At 63.6% G+C, this 17,326-nt stretch overlaps 1 protein-coding gene across 5 annotated transcripts; it reads right to left on the bottom strand.

Moving 5' to 3' along the window:
• Positions 1-423: 423 nt before the first annotated feature.
• Positions 424-11,708, bottom strand: RHOBTB2 (Rho related BTB domain containing 2). 5 transcript variants are annotated; one of them, XM_084221690.1, is made up of 10 exons: positions 11,563-11,708; positions 6,671-6,872; positions 6,399-6,502; positions 6,124-6,309; positions 5,021-6,045; positions 4,090-4,208; positions 3,870-4,020; positions 3,697-3,785; positions 1,892-1,997; positions 424-1,809 (listed from the first exon to the last, which is right to left on the bottom strand). In XM_084221690.1, exons 1-10 carry the CDS (start codon positions 11,592-11,594, stop codon positions 1,574-1,576), a joined length of 2,250 nt encoding a protein of 749 aa, XP_084077816.1. In that variant the 5' UTR covers positions 11,595-11,708; the 3' UTR covers positions 424-1,573. The 5 variants fall into 5 exon arrangements, with proteins under 5 accessions (XP_084077816.1, XP_084077813.1, XP_084077814.1 ...); XM_084221687.1 differs by lacking the exon at positions 11,563-11,708 and adding an exon at positions 9,948-10,194; XM_084221688.1 differs by having other exon boundaries at positions 3,697-4,020.
• Positions 11,709-17,326: the final 5,618 nt, after the last annotated feature.

Genomic DNA, 17,326 nt, shown 5'->3' with positions numbered 1-17,326 from the left:
TGCACCAGAGCCCCGTGGCGGAGCAGGGGGTGCCGCTGTCCCCGCGCCCGGGGGCTCCACCCGGCCAGGGCTCTGTGTGTTGCAGTAGCTGTGTTGCAAATCCATGCAGTGCTTGGTGAGAAAAGGGCTCTGCTCAGCCCAGAAACGCCCCTGCAGCTGCTCCCCAGCCCTGGTGCTGCACGGGGGATTTGTCAGAGCGTGGGGCTGGGCTGGAGAGCAGGAGCTGTCCTTGACCTGCCCGGAGGGTTCTGCCCAGGGACCCCTCCTGGGCGTCCCCCTGTGCCCCCTGAGCATGCAGACCTGGGCAGGGGCTCCTGCAGGGCCAGGCACATGCAGGGCTCCGTGCCAGGGCTCGGGTCCTGGCCTGGGGAAGGCAGACAGGACCCAGAAGCAGCGGTGAGTGCCCAGGTTTTGTGTGGAAAGGAGAGAAAGTCGTGGTCCTACCTGCTGGCTGGGGCTGCCGAGGGACAGAGCAGCGAGGGTGAGGAGCCAGCTCGCTGGGGCATGCAGAAGGGGAGGCTCCGAGGTGCTCCAGGGGCCAGCTGGGAGGGGACGCCACCGGGAGCATCCCTGCGCTCCTCCCTCGACAGGGACGGGCTCCAAGGAGCTTTCCCCACCCCAGCTGGGGAGGGTGGGGAGGTTTGGGTGGCTCCTGCCCTGCCTGGCAGCCCTGAGGGACACAGGGGGGACAGGCAGAGTCAGGCCGATGGAAAAGCCACCGGGGGCTGCACCAGGGTCGGGGTCTCGCTGTCCCTGCCCGTCCCAGGAGCGCTGGAAGGGGGTGATGGCATCACCCCGAGCCTGGCACAGGATGTGCCTGCCCAGCTGCTCCTCCCACACACACAGGGACCACGCCGGGCTTTTAAAATACCATTTATTACAATGGAGCCTTCCAGGCTAAAATCCCCAGCCCAGGGCTCGGGGTTGGTTTCTGGTGTGGCAGATTGGGGGAGTGGGTTTGGGTTTGGGGTTTTTTTGCTTTAAGTTTCTGTCTAAACAAAACTGAAGAGTTAAGAACAGGGAGGAGAGGACTCTGGTCCTCTGCATGCCCTGAATTAGGACAGACCCCACTTGTAGGGGAGATCCTGCAGTGCCTGGAGGCATTTGGGGACCAGGGTCCCCTGCCCTGTGCCTGACCCTGCTGTGAGTCCAAGGGGGTGGCAGGACCCCCACGGTGGCTCCAGGTGGTGAGATGCCATCAGACACCCAAACCACATCCCAGAGCTCCTGGTTCCAAATCAGAGTGGAAGCTGGATGTCTTTCTTCTTCTTCTTCTCTTCCTCATGCTGATGACGTTCCAAAAACCAAAACCAATTTCCAACAAAAATCCCACATGAAAGGAAACCACAGCACAGCCCTGGTGCTCCTGTAAACGCCAGTTTCTCCTGCTGCTCGGGCTCTGCCAGTCCTGCCGCGGGGAGAGCAGGGCTGAGCCCCTCCCCAGCGGCCGCCCCTCTGCTGCGGGGCCGGCGCCGCTCCGCGCTGGGGCAGGGCATCCCACCCTTCCTCCTCCTCCTCCTCCTCCTCCCCGTCTCCTCCCAGGGACGCTGGAGCCAGGGCAAGGACGGGGCTTTCAAACCACAGCCGAGGAGGAGGAGGAGGAGGAAGAGGAGGCTGTGGCTGCCGACGATGAAGGAGAGGAAGAAGGGGAGGAGGAGGCGTTCCAGAAGAGCCACCGCCTCTTGGGCTGCCGTTTGAGGTGGAGGTAGTCTTCCTTCTCCCGCTCCTTCTTCGCCCGCTGGTAGTGATCCTCCTCCTTCAGGTACCACACCGGCGGCCAGCGGTGCTTCTCGAAGTACTCCTGGTTCTCTGCGGGCACACGGGGGGGGGGGTGAGGGCGGTGCCAGCACCGCGGGGACGCCGCTGTCACCTCCCCCTGGCAGCCACTCACCTCCCGACATGGCCTTCATGTCGCGGGGGAACTTGCGGCAGACGTTGTTGTAGTTGGTGCAGATGTGGTGCAGGCACCAGTCGGCGAGCTGGTAGGCGCAGTGGAACTGGGGAGGATGGGACACCGGCTCAGGGACACCGGCTCAGGGACACCGGCTCAGGGACACCGGGAACGGCCAGCACCAGGGCTGCACCTCATTTCTCCATGGCATCCAAGGCCAGACCTGGTTGTCCAGCTCCTGGAGCTGCCAGATCCTTCTGTGTGTCACCTGGAGCACCCCCAGCCCTTCCAGATCCTTCTGTGTGTCACGTCCTGCCCCGCCAGACCCCTCTGTGTGTCACCCCCAGCCCTGCCAGACCCCTCTGTGTCACCTCCTGCCCTTCCAGATCCCTCTGTGTGTCACCTGGAGCACCCCCAGCCCTTCCAGACCCCTCTGTGTGTCATCTCTTACCCTGCCAGACCCCTCTGTGTGTCACCTGGAGCACCCCAGCCCTTCCAGATCCTTCTGTGTGTCACCCCCAGCCCTGCCAGATCCTTCTGTGTGTCACCCCCAGCCCTGCCAGATCCCTCTGTGTGTCACTTGGAGCACCTCTTACCCTGCCAGATCCTTCTGTATGCCACCTGGAGCACCCCAGCCCTGCCAGACCCCTCTGTGTGTCACCTGGAGCACCCCCAGCCCTTCCAGACCCCTCTGTGTGTCATCTCTTACCCTGCCAGACCCCTCTGTGTGTCACCTGGAGCACCCCAGCCCTTCCAGATCCTTCTGTGTGTCACCCCCAGCCCTGCCAGATCCCTCTGTGTGTCACTTGGAGCACCTCTTACCCTGCCAGATCCTTCTGTGTGTCACCTGGAGCACCTCTTACCCTGCCAGACCCCTCTGTGTGTCACCCCCAGCCCTGCCAGACCCCTCTGTGTGTCACCTCGAGCACTTCTTACCCTGCCAGATCCCTCTGTGTGTCACCTCCTGCCCTTCCAGATCCTTCTCTGTGTCACATGGAGTGTCTCTTACCCTGCCAGATCCCTCTGTGTGTCACCTCCCGCCCTTCCAGATCCTTCTGTGTGTCACCTGGAGCCCCCCCCCAGCCCTGCCAGACCCCTCTGTGTGTCACCTGGAGCACCCCCAGCCCTTCCAGATCCTTCTGTGTGTCACCTCTTACCCTGCCAGACCCCTCTGTGTCACCTCCTGCCCTACCAGACCCCTCTGTGTGTCACCTGGAGCCCCCCCAGCCCTTCCAGATCCTTCTGTGTGTCACCTGGAGCCCCCCCAGCCCTGCCAGACCTCTCTGTGTGTCACCCCCAGCCCTGCCAGCCCCCTCTGTGTCACCTGGAGCACCCCAACCCTGCCAGATCCCTCTGTGTGTCACCTCCTGCCCTTCCAGACCACTCTATGTGTCACCTGGAGAACCTCCAGCCCTTCCAGATCCTTCTGTGTGTCACCTCCTGCCCCTTCCAGACCCCTCTGTGTGTCACCTTGAGCACTTCTTACCCTGCCAGATCCTTCTGTGTGTCACCTCCCGCCCTTCCAGATCCTTCTGTGTGTCACCTGGAGCCCCCCCAGCCCTGCCAGCCCCCTCTGTGTCACCTGGAGCCCCCCCAGCCCTGCCAGCCCCCTCTGTGTCACCTGGAGCACCCTTTACCCTGCCATACCCCTCTGTGTGTCACCCCCAGCCCTGCCAGCCCCCTCTGTGTCACCTGGAGCACCCTTTACCCTGCCAGCCCCCTCTGTGTGTCACCCCCAGCCCTTTCAGCCCCCTCTGTGTCACCTGGAGCCCCCCCAGCCCTGCCAGCACAGGCTCCTGTCCTACCTGAGCCAGCTCCAGGAACACCAGCACGTCCCCATCGATGTCCACCATCATCTGCGCCGCCTCCATCAGCCCGGTGACCGTGTACTGCTCTGCACAGGGGGACACACGGGGGTCAGGGGGGTGGCTGGGACAGGTGACAGTCCCCCAGCCGTGCTGCAGCCAGCCAGACTCACCTGTGAGAGCCACCAGGTGGGGCAGGCAGAGGCGGTTGGCGAGGATGATGAGCTTCATGTCGTCCAGGTCGGGGCTGGAGCTGAACTGCCCCGTGTACAGGTACTCCAGCACCGCCCGCATGCAGCTCTTGCTGGTGTGAGGGAGTGCCACCTGCCAGACACACACTGTCACCTCCTGGCTGTCCCCACCCGTGCCACCCTCCCGGGGAGCTCGGCTCACCTCGTTGGTGGAGCTCTCCACGAAGGGGCCGCCAAACATCGCGGCCATCCAGTCGCAGCTGGAGATGAGCAGGGGCTTGTGGGCACTGATAGCACCGTCATCCAGCACGAAGGTGACATCTGGGGACAAGCACAGGGGCGCTGCTGGCACCTGGGGCTCACCTCACCCCGGGGAGAGCAGAGGGAGGGGGATGGAGCCTGCCATATCCTGCATTTTTCCCCTAAAACATGGCTCGTTTTTATCCAGCATTCCCTGCCAGCTCAGAGGAGCTCGGGGAAGAGCCTCTGCAGTGCTCTGCCTATTCCAAGAGGATTCCTATTCCAAGGGGTGTTCCCAGGTCACCCCACGACACATTTGCCACATTTGCTGGGGAGGAAATGTCACACCTAAACTTGGGAGTCCTTGGAGAGCTGGGGATCTCCTGCCTCGCTCCCTGCAGCTGCTCCCAGGGGTGTGCAAGGGCCAGCACACGCCTGAGCCTGCAGGGACAGCCTGACCATGTTAGGATCCATCTCCATGAAACAATTCCAGCCAGAGGGAGGCCGGGACATTCGCGTCCCCCTGGGATGTCACCTCGTGCTGGCGGCTCGTGGTGCTCACTGGAAAGCTGGGGAAATCCTACTAAGGACACTTGCCCCTCATAAATCAGGATGACCCCGTGAAATCCGGGCTGAGAGAGAAGGAAGTCGCCTTTGCAGCTCTTCCATAAATAAACAGAGCTGCTGGACCAGCTGGGGAGCAGGAAACTCTGGGGTTTCACTTTCTCAGGAGGAAAAAAAGCAATAAAAATCCCCACACAGCAAAATGTGACCAAAAACCCTGGGGGAGGCACAGCCACACCCGCTGACACACGAAGCAAAGCCAGGAGCTCTGAGCCCCCACCCCTCTGTGAACCCCAAAAAGCACCAGGCTGCCTCTCCCGGGGCCGTACCCGAGAAAGTCCCCTTGGCCAGGCATTCCTTCACCCGGTTGGTCCTGCGGACGTGGAAGGCTTTGGTGATCTCCTGGTTCATGAACGCCTCGTTGTTGAGGATGTTGGCCACCATCATGCGCAGGTCGAACACCTCCAGCAGCTCGGCGATGTGAGCGATGTGCATCAGGTCCCGCTCGTTCTCGTCCAGCTCGCCCGTGTACAGGTACTTCAGCACGGCCCGGAAAGGACCCGGCTGGATGGACGCGTCCATCTTCACCACCACCATCAGCTTGGACTTGTAGGTCAGCGGGTCCTCGGCCATCTCCTCCTGGATGCTGGCGAAGGCCCTGCTCCACGAGGAGAGGTTCCGGCCGCGCCGCAGCCCGCGCTCGCCGTTCTCGTAGCGGTTGCCGCGCAGGATGCCGTCACTGGTGGAGGCTCTAAGGCACGGTTTGCGCTGGCCGGGTCCGGCCTCCTCGGCGCTCTCGCAGATGTCGAAGCTGGCGGCCCTCAGGAGGAAATCCCGCCCGTGGTGCCTCTCCTCCTGGTGCAGCATCCGCTCGGCGGCCGCCGTGACGGCCGCCCCCAAGCCGTGCCCCGCGGTGCTCTGCTGGTCCTCCTCGCTCAGGTCCATGAGGAACAGGTCGTAAAACTTGGAGGAGGAGGTGGAGAGGTAGATCTTGTGTGCGTAGATTTTGATCTTCTCTTGCAGCACCAGGATGACGTCCGCGCACAGGGGGTCCTCCAGGAGGTGGGCCGGACGCTCCTCGTTGTTGGAAGGGGGGTCCGGGACGATGATGATGGGAGGAGGGGGCTTGGGGGGCAGGAAGGGGGCTTGGAGCAGGGGCCGCTGCACGTTGCGCAGGTGGGACTTCCAGAACTGCAGGTGGCGGCGGGAGATGAGGGCGGCGCGGATGGCGTTGTCAAAGACGTCCTTGACGCCGAACTGGGCCACCACGCTCGTCTCGTAATAAGGGATCCCCAGCTCCTTGGCCACCTCCCTGCCCTTCTCCGGGGGAAGGATCTCGTTGGGTTTAATTGGCCTGAAATAGACAGGAGATAATTAACGAAGAGAGCTCCTGAGATAAGGAGGGCAGGCAGGGGCGTCTCCGGGGTCCCACCTGGCCAAGGGTCGCCGCGCCCGGTTGACGGCCTCCAGGTCGGCGTAGCGCAGGTCGAGCTGGCAGCCCACCAGGATGACGGGGGCGCGGGGGCAGAAGTGTTTGATCTCCGGGTACCACATGGTCTTCACATGGTGCAGGGAGTTGGGGTTGGCGATGGAGAAGCACAGAACCACAACGTCGGACCTGTGAGGGGACAAGGGAGGGGTCAAGGTCCGGTTTGGGGACCTTGCCCCTCCCTGCCCGGGGTGGCGCCGGGCTCTGCCTCTCCCTACCTGCCGTAGGCAAAGCGCCTGTCCTTGTGGTGGTCACCAAAGGTGTCCCAGAGGCGCAAGGACACGCTGACATCGTCTACCACATCCCGGGAGCGCTCCAGCACCTGGGGGAACAGAAACCATCCAGTCCCTGAGCCTCACAAGGACAACAGCAGGGCTGTCCCCACCGCGGGCAGTCAGCCACCTCCCCGCTGCGAGCAGGAGGCGGCTCCAGCTCCTCGGGATTCCCAGGGGTGTCCAGGAGCCCCCCCAGCCTCCTGGGCAGCCCTCACCTCCTGGCAGACGCGGTACTGGTCGATGGCCCACACCGTGGGCACGTGGGTGGCGAGGAGCTGGTACTGGGTCAAGGTGGCGTTGCAGGCGCGGGCACAGATGAGCCGGGTCTTGCCCACCGCGTTGTCCCCGACCACGACGCACTTGATGGTTTCTACGTTTGGCCTCTCATAATCCATGTCAGAATCCATTAATTGGGACCTGCGGGGGGAACGAGGGCTCGGCAAACACGGCCAGGACCGGCCAGGGGGCGTCTCCAGGGCACGGCAGGGACACAAAGCAGGAGGATGCTGACACTCCCCGGCAGCCCAGGGAAGCTCTGCAGCAGCTGCCCAGCCCTTCCCAGCTCGCTGTGCCCGCCAGTCCCCTTTAAAATTTCATGTTCTGGTGGCAGTGTGGCTGCTGTGCCACGTCAGACACATGGCCTGCGTTGGATTGCGCCCTCCTCCCTCCCGGCTCTCCGGCTCATGCTTGTTCATGTGAGATGAGGCTTCTTTTTTTTTCCTCTCCCTTCCTCCTCTTCCTTTTCTCCATCTCCAGCATTTGCAAGAGAAGCTTCCAGAGCCACCTGACCGAGTGCACACACAGGCACTGCCTGGCTCCGCTGTCTGGCAGGGGACACTGACCTGGCCCCCTTTTCCCACCCCATTCCCAAGGGGATATTTGCTCCCAAAAAAGAGCAGCAAGAAGAAACTCCTTAGGTTTCCCAGAGCTCAGAATCCACAGGGATTGGGAGAGCTCCCAGGAGCTCTCCTGAGAGAGACGTTGGTGCTGCAAAGCTGATGAGCAGCACCCAGGTGTGCCCAGGTGTGTCACCCATTCCCTGCTCAAAGCCAGAGCCTAAATCATCCAGAATTAACTCATCACAGCACGAACCCGAGGGTTTATGTAGTTTCCAGGGGGAGAAGCACTGAGGGATTGAGGGACAGCAAAAAGGACAAAAACCCCCACATCCCAATTTCCCTGAACTTCCCAATGCCAGGGATCCTCCTGGCAGCAGCCTCCCGAGCTGCTATAATAAACCACCAGCGCAGTGAGCAAAAATACCCGGTAACGATGGCAACCGAGCCCTGCACGTGGGACCACAGCTCCCCAAACCGGCAGCCTGGCAAGGACTTCCCAATGTTAGCACCTCCCTCCCTCCCTTCCCTCCCTCCCTCCGTGCGCAGGCTCCCTGGGCACACCTGGATCCACGGGGCAGGACGGAGCCACGAGCCCCGTGGGCAGCTGGAGGCAGAGGCAGGTGGCACCAATCCAGGTCACTTCGGGTGCCAGCGCTTCCACACGGGGCTGGTCCCGAGGCAAAACTTCTCTGAGTCGCTGTCGCTGCATTCCACGCCCCCTCCATCCCTTGGGATGCAGGGAATTCATCCCAAAGGGCATCCCAAACCAGAGCAGCAGCGGGGCAGGTGGGCTCCTTCCCCATTCGCCCCTCAAAATCCATTTCCAAGCCCTTCTGCTGCCTCCCCCCGTGCCCTGCTCCTCCCAGGGATCAGCTCGGCTCTGGAGGACCGGGAGATCTCCGGGCTGGGGGGGTGTGAGTGCCCGGGGAGCTTTGCCGTGGTTATTTTTAGGCCCAGCCGAGCTGGTTGGGATGGAGGGGGAAGGCACAGGAATGACAACCACAGCTGGCACTTGGGATGTTTGTCCCTCGTGGGGAGCTCAGCTCACCCCCAGCCCAGCCAGCTCGGAAAGTCTGGTGCCTCACGGGAATTAAGGGCTAAATCCTTGTGGGATCAGTGCCTGCCGCGAGGAGGGGAGGAGGGGGACAGCAGCAGGGATGAAAAGGGGGTTCCTGATAAAGCAGAACCTCACTGGGGAGCTCTGCTGGCCCCACAGTGGGGGGGTCACAGCCCCTCACCCACCACACCACCCCAGGAGGGGCTAAACCTTCTCAAGCCCCCTCCTCACCTTCTCCACCATCACTTTTCTCCTGAGAACAGCTCCAAAATCCCCCGCAGAGTAAAAATAACCCGAGATGCCGAGAGATTGGAGTTCCCCCCTAAGGAAAAGCTCTTCCCACAGGAGCAGGGCTGCTCCAGCCAGCAGCCCCCCAGCCCTGCTCTGCCTGCCTGCCGCAGCCCCCCACCCAAACCACGGCCCCCGATTCACACCCACACCCCCCCAAGGAGAACCCCAAAATTGCTCTTTGCAGGCTCCCAGCCCGCGGTTGCCACGGCAACTGCACCATCACCCCGGGAGCCGTCGCTTAGCAACTCCCAGGCTCCAAATCCTCCATCCCGCACCTCGCCAGGGGAGGAGAACCCCCAAACCGGGGCGAAACCACCCCGAAACGGCGGCGATGCCCAAAAATCACGGGGTGCTCGGGGCAGCCGCGGGGTGCGGGAGGAACGGGGCCCGGGCGGCCCCGCGGAAGCCGCCGGGGCTGTGGAGGCCGCGGCGGGAGGCGGTGCGGGAGGAACGGGGCCCCGAGCGGGGCTGCAGCACGGCCGGGGCCGGGGGATGCGGCGGGCGGGGGGCGCCGGGATGGAGGACGCGGGGGTATCGCAAAGGGCACGGGGAGCAGCGGGAGGGGGTGCGGGAGTTTGGGGAGGGAGCGGGGGGGAGCCGGATCGGGGGTGCGGGAAATTGCGAGGGGTGTCGGGGGTGCTCGGAGCATGCGGGTCGGGGGTGCGGGGCATCGCAGAGGGGTCGGGGAACACCGGGAGCGGGTGCGGGCATCGCGAGGGGTCTCGGGGGTGTTCCAAGCACCCGAACCGGGGCTGTGGGGCATTGCAAAGGGACGGGAAGCACCGGGAAAGGGTGCGGGGCATGGAGAGGAGGTCGGGGAGGACCCAGGCCAGGCGTGCGGGGCATCACGAGGAGGTTGGGGGTGCTCGCAGCACCCAGATCGGGGGTGCGGGACACGGCAAGGAGACTGGGGAGGACCTAGGCCGGGGGTGTGGGGCACCGCAAGGAGGCTCAGGAGAGCTCGGAGCCCCCGATCGGGGCTGCGGGGCGTCACGAGGAGCTTGGGGGTGCTCGGAGCACCTGGATCGGGGGTGCGGGGCATTGCGAGGCAGACGGGAAGCACCGGGAGGGGGTGCGGGACACGGCGAGGGGACTGGAGAGCACCGGGAGGGGAAGTGGGGCATGGCGAGGGGGCGAGGGGGACCGGAGCCGCCCGGAACGGGGGTGCGGGGCGCGGCGAAGGGGCCGGGCCCTCGCCGTCCCCTGTCCGGGAGCCGGGCCGGGCCGGGCCGGGCGGCGGGGCAGGATGCGCGGAGGCGGAGCGGGACGCGGGGCGGAAGCGCGGGGGGGTCCCCCGGTACTTACACCAACACAGACGAAGCGGCGGCTCCCAGGGGCCGGGGCCGGGCTCGCCCCTCCGGACATGGCCACGGCGCAGCTTGCGCGGCTCGGCTGGGCACGGCTGGGCACGGCCGCGCTGCGCGGCTCAGGGCCGGGGCCGCGGGGGCCCATGGCGGCGCCTCGGCCGCCCCGATCTCCGCATCCGCGGCCCGCTGCGCTGCGCGGAGCCCTGCGCGGATCGCGGCCCTGCGCGCTGCGCCGAGCGGTGCGCGCTGCCCTGCGCGCTGCAGTCGCGGCCGCCCCGCCTTTCATTCACAAAAAACAACGGCCCCGGCCGAGCCCCGCCCCGAGCCCCCCCCGCCGCCGCGCATTGGCTCACAGAGGCACCGGGGGGGCTCCCGGCGGGGGTACGGGCTCGTCCTGCCCCGCTTGGGGACCCTCGGCACGGCCCCTGCTGGAGGCTCCGCTGTGGCCCCGAGTCCTGCCGCGGGATCCCCATCCTGCCCCTAAATCCTGCCCCTGCTTTGTCATGTCGCCCTAAATCCACCTTGAGACCCCGTCATGTCCTTTCACCCTCCCGTGAAGGGGGCTCCGGCAATTCTGCCTTCGGACCCCCTCGTGTCCCATCGTGTCACGACATGAACCCATCGTGTCCCTAATTCTCCCTTGCACTGGGGGGCACAGAGGAGTCCCCCCCAGTCCTGCCTTCCATGAGACCCCATCCTGCCCCTAAACCTCCCTCTCGGGGGGCTCTGTTGTGCCCCCAGTTCTGCCTTGAGACCCGACCCCTGGCCCTAAAACCCTCCCACCTGGCCCCAAATCCCGCACTCCACGGGTCTCTATCCCCCCTCTGCATGAGACCCCCACGCTGCCCCTGCTCCTCCCCCCCTGCCCTCCATCCTCTGTGACATCCATAGGGAGGGATTACACCCTCACCTCCCCTAAATCTCACCTCCATCCTTCTTCTGCATCGGATCCCCCCCCGGGCCCCCCAGTCCTGATCTGGGGTAGGGGTGCACCCTCTCCTGCATCCCTGAGACCTGTCCCTCACCCCAAATGTCAGGGAGGTGCCAGTTCTCAGCTGGGCCATGTGTGGTGCTGCTGGTGGAGGAGACCCCTCACAAGCCCCACAGATCCCCCCCCGGAGCACCCCCAAACCCTCGCAGGGCTTCTCCCGGGCGCGGGGGGGGCGAAGCTGCTCCATCCCTCCGTGCCCTCCAAGCACAGCCCACACGCTGCAGTCCTGCCTTTTTACCCTTCCCTACAGGGCTTATTGCAGTCCCCTCCTCATTTCGGGCAGCACCCCGAAATCTGAACCCTCAGGGCACAAAAAAACCCCGAGTCATCTTTGCAGCGCGGCTGCCGGGAAGGCGGGGGGCACCGCTGGCCGCGCCGCTCTGACCCCGTATATCCGCATCATGTGATCCTCGCCATCCCTTCCCGAGGCTTTCAGCCGCCTTCCCTGCCCATCCCCGCCGCGGAGCCGCGCTAGGCTCGGCCCCCTGCCTGGCCTGATCCCTGATCTCGGATCAGCCCCGTGCCGGGGCTGGCACTGATGCGGCGCCGCAGCGAACGGCGCAGAGCGCGGCCCGGCCCGGCCCGGCACGGCACGGCCCCCCCAGCCCGGCGCCAGCCTCACCGAACTCGCAGCACGGGGATCTGTCTCTCCATAGCAGAAGGAGATGGAGCCGCTAACGTGGGGAGGGGAAAGCCCTTTTGGGGTTTGAGGCGGCCAGAGGCAGCTCCCGGGAGCGGGAGGCGGCGGCGGAGCTGTGCAATCGCTGCCCCGGGAGCCGCGAGCAGCCGAGCCGCAGAGCCCGGAGCTTTCTGCTTCTTGGAGTGGGTCACGGGGAAGGAACACGTAAAGCTTGTTTGCCAGCCGCATGATTTGGCTTATTTGCTCTCTTGTAGCAGGTGCTTAATTGTGGCAGAAAGGGTTCCCGGCAGCTTTCCGGGCAGCCAAACTCCCGCCTGCCCCTCTCGCAGCCAGGCAAAACAAAAGCACGATTGTCACCCGCAGGCGGAACGCTCCGGCTGCCGAGCTCGCACGGGCCTCCTTCCCGGGAGAAAAGGTTACCGAGGCACCGAGGTGGGCACGGGCCGGGGGAAGGGGTCGGGAACAGCTGTGGAGCTCGTAGGTGCCGCTCACAGCCCCTCTCCTCCGAGGGAGGAGATCCACAAAGGGGTCGGGAGCAGCTGTGGGGCACGCAGGTGCTGCTCACAGCCCCTCTCCTCCGAGGGAGGAGATCAACAAGTCTCAGCTGACTGTTCCCCAGCGAGCCCACGCTGTGGCAGGGCTTGGCATGGCATGGAGTGGCACAGGGTGGCACAGCACAGCTGCCCATGGCATGGCACAGCCACCCAGTGCTGTCCCCCTCCCTCGGCACCACGATCCCCTCCAGGGCTGTGATTAAAAGGCCTTTTGCTTCCCTCTCCCATCTCTCCAATTTGAGCCTCTTGAACCTGTCCCCAAGGAATTCCATCTGTCCAGCTCCGTGATCCTGACTCCACAGCTAAGGCTGAGCTCTGGGGGTCACACCAAGCCCCCTTTTCACCCCACAGCATCCTCCCTCCTCCTCCTCCTCCCCAGCCAGGAATGAAGAAGCCCTCAGGATATGCAAGATATGAGTGGACATTGCTCCAGCCCCAGTAAAATTTATGACTCTCCAGTTTAAAGCCAGGGGCATTTCCACCCCTCCCAGGTGCTGCCAGGACCCTGCCCAGCCTCGCTGGGGGCAGGATTCAGCAATCCAAACCCAAAACCAATTTTCCTTTTGCTCCTTGGATGCTCTGCAACTTTCCTGGCTCTGCTCCCACCCTGCCCCCCAAATCCAGCATCATTCGCCTTGCAAGGGGCTGAAAGGCTGGCACAGACCAAGGCGATGCATCCCTCACTGGGCAGAGCAGATTTAGGACAGGGGGACACCCCAAAAACCCCAGACCACACATTCCCAAAGCCCCCAGCGCCAGCACCCTGCCTTTGCCTTTTCTCTGCTGTTTTCCACCTCATCCACGGGGAACGGAGGCGTTGCTGTGGCGTGGGTGGGATGGGAACAAAGAGCAAAGTCCTGGGAGAAAGTGACCGGAGGAAAAGTGCCAGGAGCAGGGGCGGGAGGAGGCAGCAGCGGGTACTTACAGGCTGTGAGCCACGGCTGTCATCTTCCCGGCGGGGCTGCCCTTCCCTGGGCTTTCCATCGCTTTCTCTTGGCAGGCTCTGCAAGGAGAGGGCACAGGGATCCCTGAGGCCACCCCAAACACGGACTCACGTCCCAAAGCCACCCCCTCCCCACCCGGTGTCACCTCCCCACCCTGGAGACACAAAGGTTTTGGGAGGTGAGTTCTGGGCTGGCCAAGCAGCGTCCTGGGGTGGGGACAGAGCTGTCCCTTGTCTCCCCACTGTCCCCATGTCTCGCTGCCAGCTCTGCCCTCCTCCTGCCACCCTACAACTCAGCCCAAACGTGGCACAGGCACACACCTGTCCCCTGCTCTGAAGGTTCCACGGTGACACCCTCCCCTCTCTCCAAGCTCCTCACCCTCGGCCTAAGAGCCTTCCCTGCGGGTCTGAGCTCCCTGGGCACTGCCTGGCTCCCGGGGTGGCCAGCGGGCCACCGAGTCCCCTGGCATGGTGGCTTTGGCCAAGGCTCTGGAGCCAGGCAGGGCAAGGGGCTGTCCCTCCTTCCCTGTCACTGCATCCTGCACACGTCAGGGGCAGAGTCCAGCCTGGGATTTGCTCCTGGCAGAGTGCTGGCTCCTGGCAGGGAGCGGGTTCCAGGCACCCTGGATTCACCAGGACGAGCAGCAAGGGTCACCCCTTCATTTTGCTTCTCTAAAATCCCAAATGCTGCAGTTTTGCTTCCTGGATGAGCCTACAAGGGCTCTCCTTGCTCAGGACAGCTGCTCCAAGCACCCCATGGGCCCCCCAGCCAGGGAGGGAGGTGGCAGCTCCAAAAAAAAAAAAAAAAAAGTCATTTACAGGCTTAGTATCCACCCGGAGCCAGGAGAAATCTTCAACCAGAACTTTGCAAAAATGGCAGAACCCAACCTTGGTGGGGGAACAGTGGGGACAAAAGGACACGTTGGGATGTGCCACCACTCTGGTGGGGAGCAGAGCCTGGGGAACAGCTGACACCAGAAGGAAAGGTCTAAAACGAGCAAAAAAAGAACATTTTTGCACCTTCCATCCCCTGCCCTGCCAAAGCAGCAGGGGCTGTCTGAGAGCCAGGAATCTGGGGGGCTCTGGAAATTCCCTGCGTGCAGGAATTCTCTGCCCCAGCTGGATCCCATGTCCCAGCCCTGGAATCAGCCACCTGACACCGCCGGGGTGCCAGCTCACCCTGCCATCGATAGGGCTGCAGAGCTCCAGGGAGCCATCGCTCAGCTCATAAATATTTAAACCCAGACGGAGCCGTGTGCTCTGTAAAACGCAACTCCTTCCACAAGCCCGGATCCCTTCGCCCCAGCGCTGAGCTAATCAACATTTGGGGCTCTCCAGACGGATCTTTTGCTGCTAAAAACCAGGTCAGGGCGAAACTCAAGGTCTCGATCCACCCGTGCGGGATTTCTGCAGCCTCCAGCCGGGATGTGCCGGATTTATCACCCCGAGGGGCGCAGAAAGAGCTGCCGGGGTGGAATCGCAGCCGAGGCTGCGCTTCCAGCTGCTCGTCCCGACAGCCCAGGCAGGTTTTGGGGGGCACAGCCGGCCCCACACCCTGGGGGAGGCTGCAGCTGCAGCCTGGAGCACTGACAGGCTGCTCCAGGCAGGATTCACAGTTTCATACAGCATTAAGAGCTGCTGACGCCTCGTGAAAAAACTGTGAAAAGCTTCTATTTTGGGGAAAGTTCCTCTTATAACGGTGCATCCTGTGGCTTCTCTGTTTCCCTTTTTCTCCTGGTTTCTCTTGCTACCGAGAGCAGTGCAGAAAATAGGCAGATAATGTTGCCAACCAGCCTGGGCTCTTCGTCAGAAAAGGAAAATAACCCTCCGAGCCACCCCCAGCCAAGGAATTCATTCTCATGCCGCACCTGGCTGGGGGCCTGGGGCAAGAAGGGAGAAAATGGGACCCTCCTGGGATTTGTTTTTGGGCACGGAGCGTGGCGGGGCTTGGTGGGGGTTGGATGTTTCCTGATGAGGGGAAAATGCCGGTTTTGCTCGGTTTAGACCTTTCCTTCTGGTGTCAGATCTTTCCTGGACTCTCCTCCCCAGCCTGCTCCTGACCTGTGTGCTGGCACCCATCTCCCACTATTCCCCCGTTAAAAAATAAAAGGGATTAAAACATCAAAGAACAAGGAGTCTGTCTCCAAGCAACTGTCTCCAAGTAGGGATGGAGAGCCGAGAAGGAGAAGCTGAGTGGGGAGAAAACTTCAGGAGAGAGGGAGGGAGGGAGGGAGGGAGCAGCAGGAGAAGAGAGGGACGTTGGGGTGACAGCGCTGGGAGCAGGCGGGAGCCCCGGGGCAGGAGGAAATCCCTCTTTCCTCACCCGAGGCCAGGCTTGTGAAACAGCTCCGGCTCCCGAAGGCGCTCGAGGGAAGCGGCGCTGCCTCTGCCGCGGCCCCGCAGGGCACAAAGGCGGGAGGTGACCCAGCCCTGAGCGGCTGCATGGCCACCAAACAGCCCTGGGTGGCTGCATGGCCACCAACAGCCCTGGGTGGCTGCATGGCCACCAACAGCCCTGGGTGGCTGCATGGCCATGCTGGTGGTGTGTAAGGAGCCACCAAACAGCCCTGGGCACCTTCATGGCCACACTGCTGACCTGCCAGGGGCCTCCAACAGCCCTGAGTGGCTCTGTGGCCGTGCTGCTGACCTGCCAGGAGCCACCAAACAGCTCTGGGTGGCTCTGTGGCCACACTGCTGACCCACCAGGAGCCACCAACATCCCTGGCTGGCTGCATGGCCATGCTGGTGACCTGCCAGGAGCCACCAACAGCCCTGAGTGGCTCTGTGGCCATGCTGCTGACCTGCCAGGAGCCACCAAACAGCCCTGAGTGCCCTCATGGCCACGCTGGTGACCCGTCAGGAGCCACCAAACAGCTCTGGGTGGCTCTGTGGCCGTGCTGCTGACCTGCCAGGGGCCTCCAACAGCCCTGGCTGGCTCTGTGGCCACACTGGTGACCCGCCAGGAGCCACCAAACAGCCCTGGCTGGCTGCATGGCCATGCTGCTGACCTGCCAGGAGCCACCAACAGCCCTGAGTGCCTTCATGGCCATGCTGGTGACCCGCCAGGAGCCACCAAACATCCCTGAGTGGCTCTGTGGCCACACTGGTGACCCACCAGGAGCCACCAACAGCCCTGGGTGGCTCTGTGGCCACACTGGTGACCTGCCAGGGGCCACCAAACAGCCCTGGGTGCCCTCATGGCCATGGTGGTGACCCACCAGGAGCCTCCAACAGCCCTGGGTGCCCTCATGGCCACGCTGCTGACCCACCAGGAGCCACCAACAGCCCTGAGTGCTCTCATGGACATGCTGCTGACCCACCAGGAGCCTCCAACAGCCCTGAGTGCCCTCATGGCCACGCTGCTGACCCACCAGGAGCCACCAAACAGCCCTGAGTGCTCTCATGGACATGCTGCTGCCAGGAGCCACCAAAATCTGTGACCAAAACAGCGAGCAGCACCCGGGGACAGCCACGGGATTTATCTCGGCTTTATCGCCCTTCCCGTGGGAGAGCGGGGCCACATTCCATTCCGGGCTGGAAAACCCTTTGCCCGCACATCTCGGTGTCTCCTCGCACGTGGCTCTGCCTGAGCAGCCTCTTCTCTGCCCTGAGGGCCACCAAGGCACCCCACAGGTCCCACACCCCAATTCTCGACAGCTGCAGGGAGTCGTGAGGGAAGGAGGAGCTGCCGCTGCCTCCCGCTCCGGAGGGGCTGCATCGCCCCGGGCACCGGGAGGAGCCTCGGGTGCCCTTGGAGCGGTTCCTAGGACAGGATCCAGCCCTTCTCCCGCACAACTCCCCCATTTCCCAACTCTCAGAGCCTTTGCATTCCCCCTCAAACTGCCGGCGGAGAAACCCTCGCCCTCTCCGTGCCCCGTGGGCGCTCCCGGGGCAGCGGGGGACGATTCGCTCCGGGCGGGGTTACCTGAGCGCAGCGCCCGGCTCTGTCCCGCGGCTCTTCCTTCCCTCCGCTCCCGCAGCCGCTTCCCTTTCCAGGTGCAAACTAGCCCGGACAGGCAGCACCCATTTTTATACGCTCACCCATGTGATCCAAACAAATGCCCTAGGGATGAGTTTTTGCACTGACACAACTCAAGGGGCTGGGACTAAAAACCTGTTGGACCACAATCCCGGCTCAGCGGGCAGGAATTTTCCACTCGGAGCCGTTCAGACCGGCTCAGGGTGCGCCGGGGCCCGTGTCTCCCTGCTCCCCCCCAAAAAAATCCAATTTTTTTCCCCCCTGCAGTTC

The sequence above is a fragment of the Fringilla coelebs genome (assembly GCF_963513975.1).
Source record: "Fringilla coelebs genome assembly, chromosome: 26".
NCBI lineage: Eukaryota > Metazoa > Chordata > Aves > Passeriformes > Fringillidae > Fringilla > Fringilla coelebs.
This window is presented reverse-complemented; position numbering and strand designations above follow the sequence as displayed.

Excerpts from the sequence above, each read along its gene's own strand:
- RHOBTB2 (XM_084221688.1), bottom strand. The coding sequence starts at position 11,594 with ATGGAGAGACAGATCCCCGTGCTGCGAGTTCG. Across the intron at positions 6,873-11,562 it reads ATCCCCGTGCTGCGAGTTCG|GTCCCAATTAATGGATTCTG; the intron begins GTGAGGCTGGCG and ends TTCCCCCCGCAG. Across the intron at positions 1,998-3,696 it reads TGTTCCTGGAGCTGGCTCAG|TTCCACTGCGCCTACCAGCT; the intron begins GTAGGACAGGAG and ends CATCCTCCCCAG.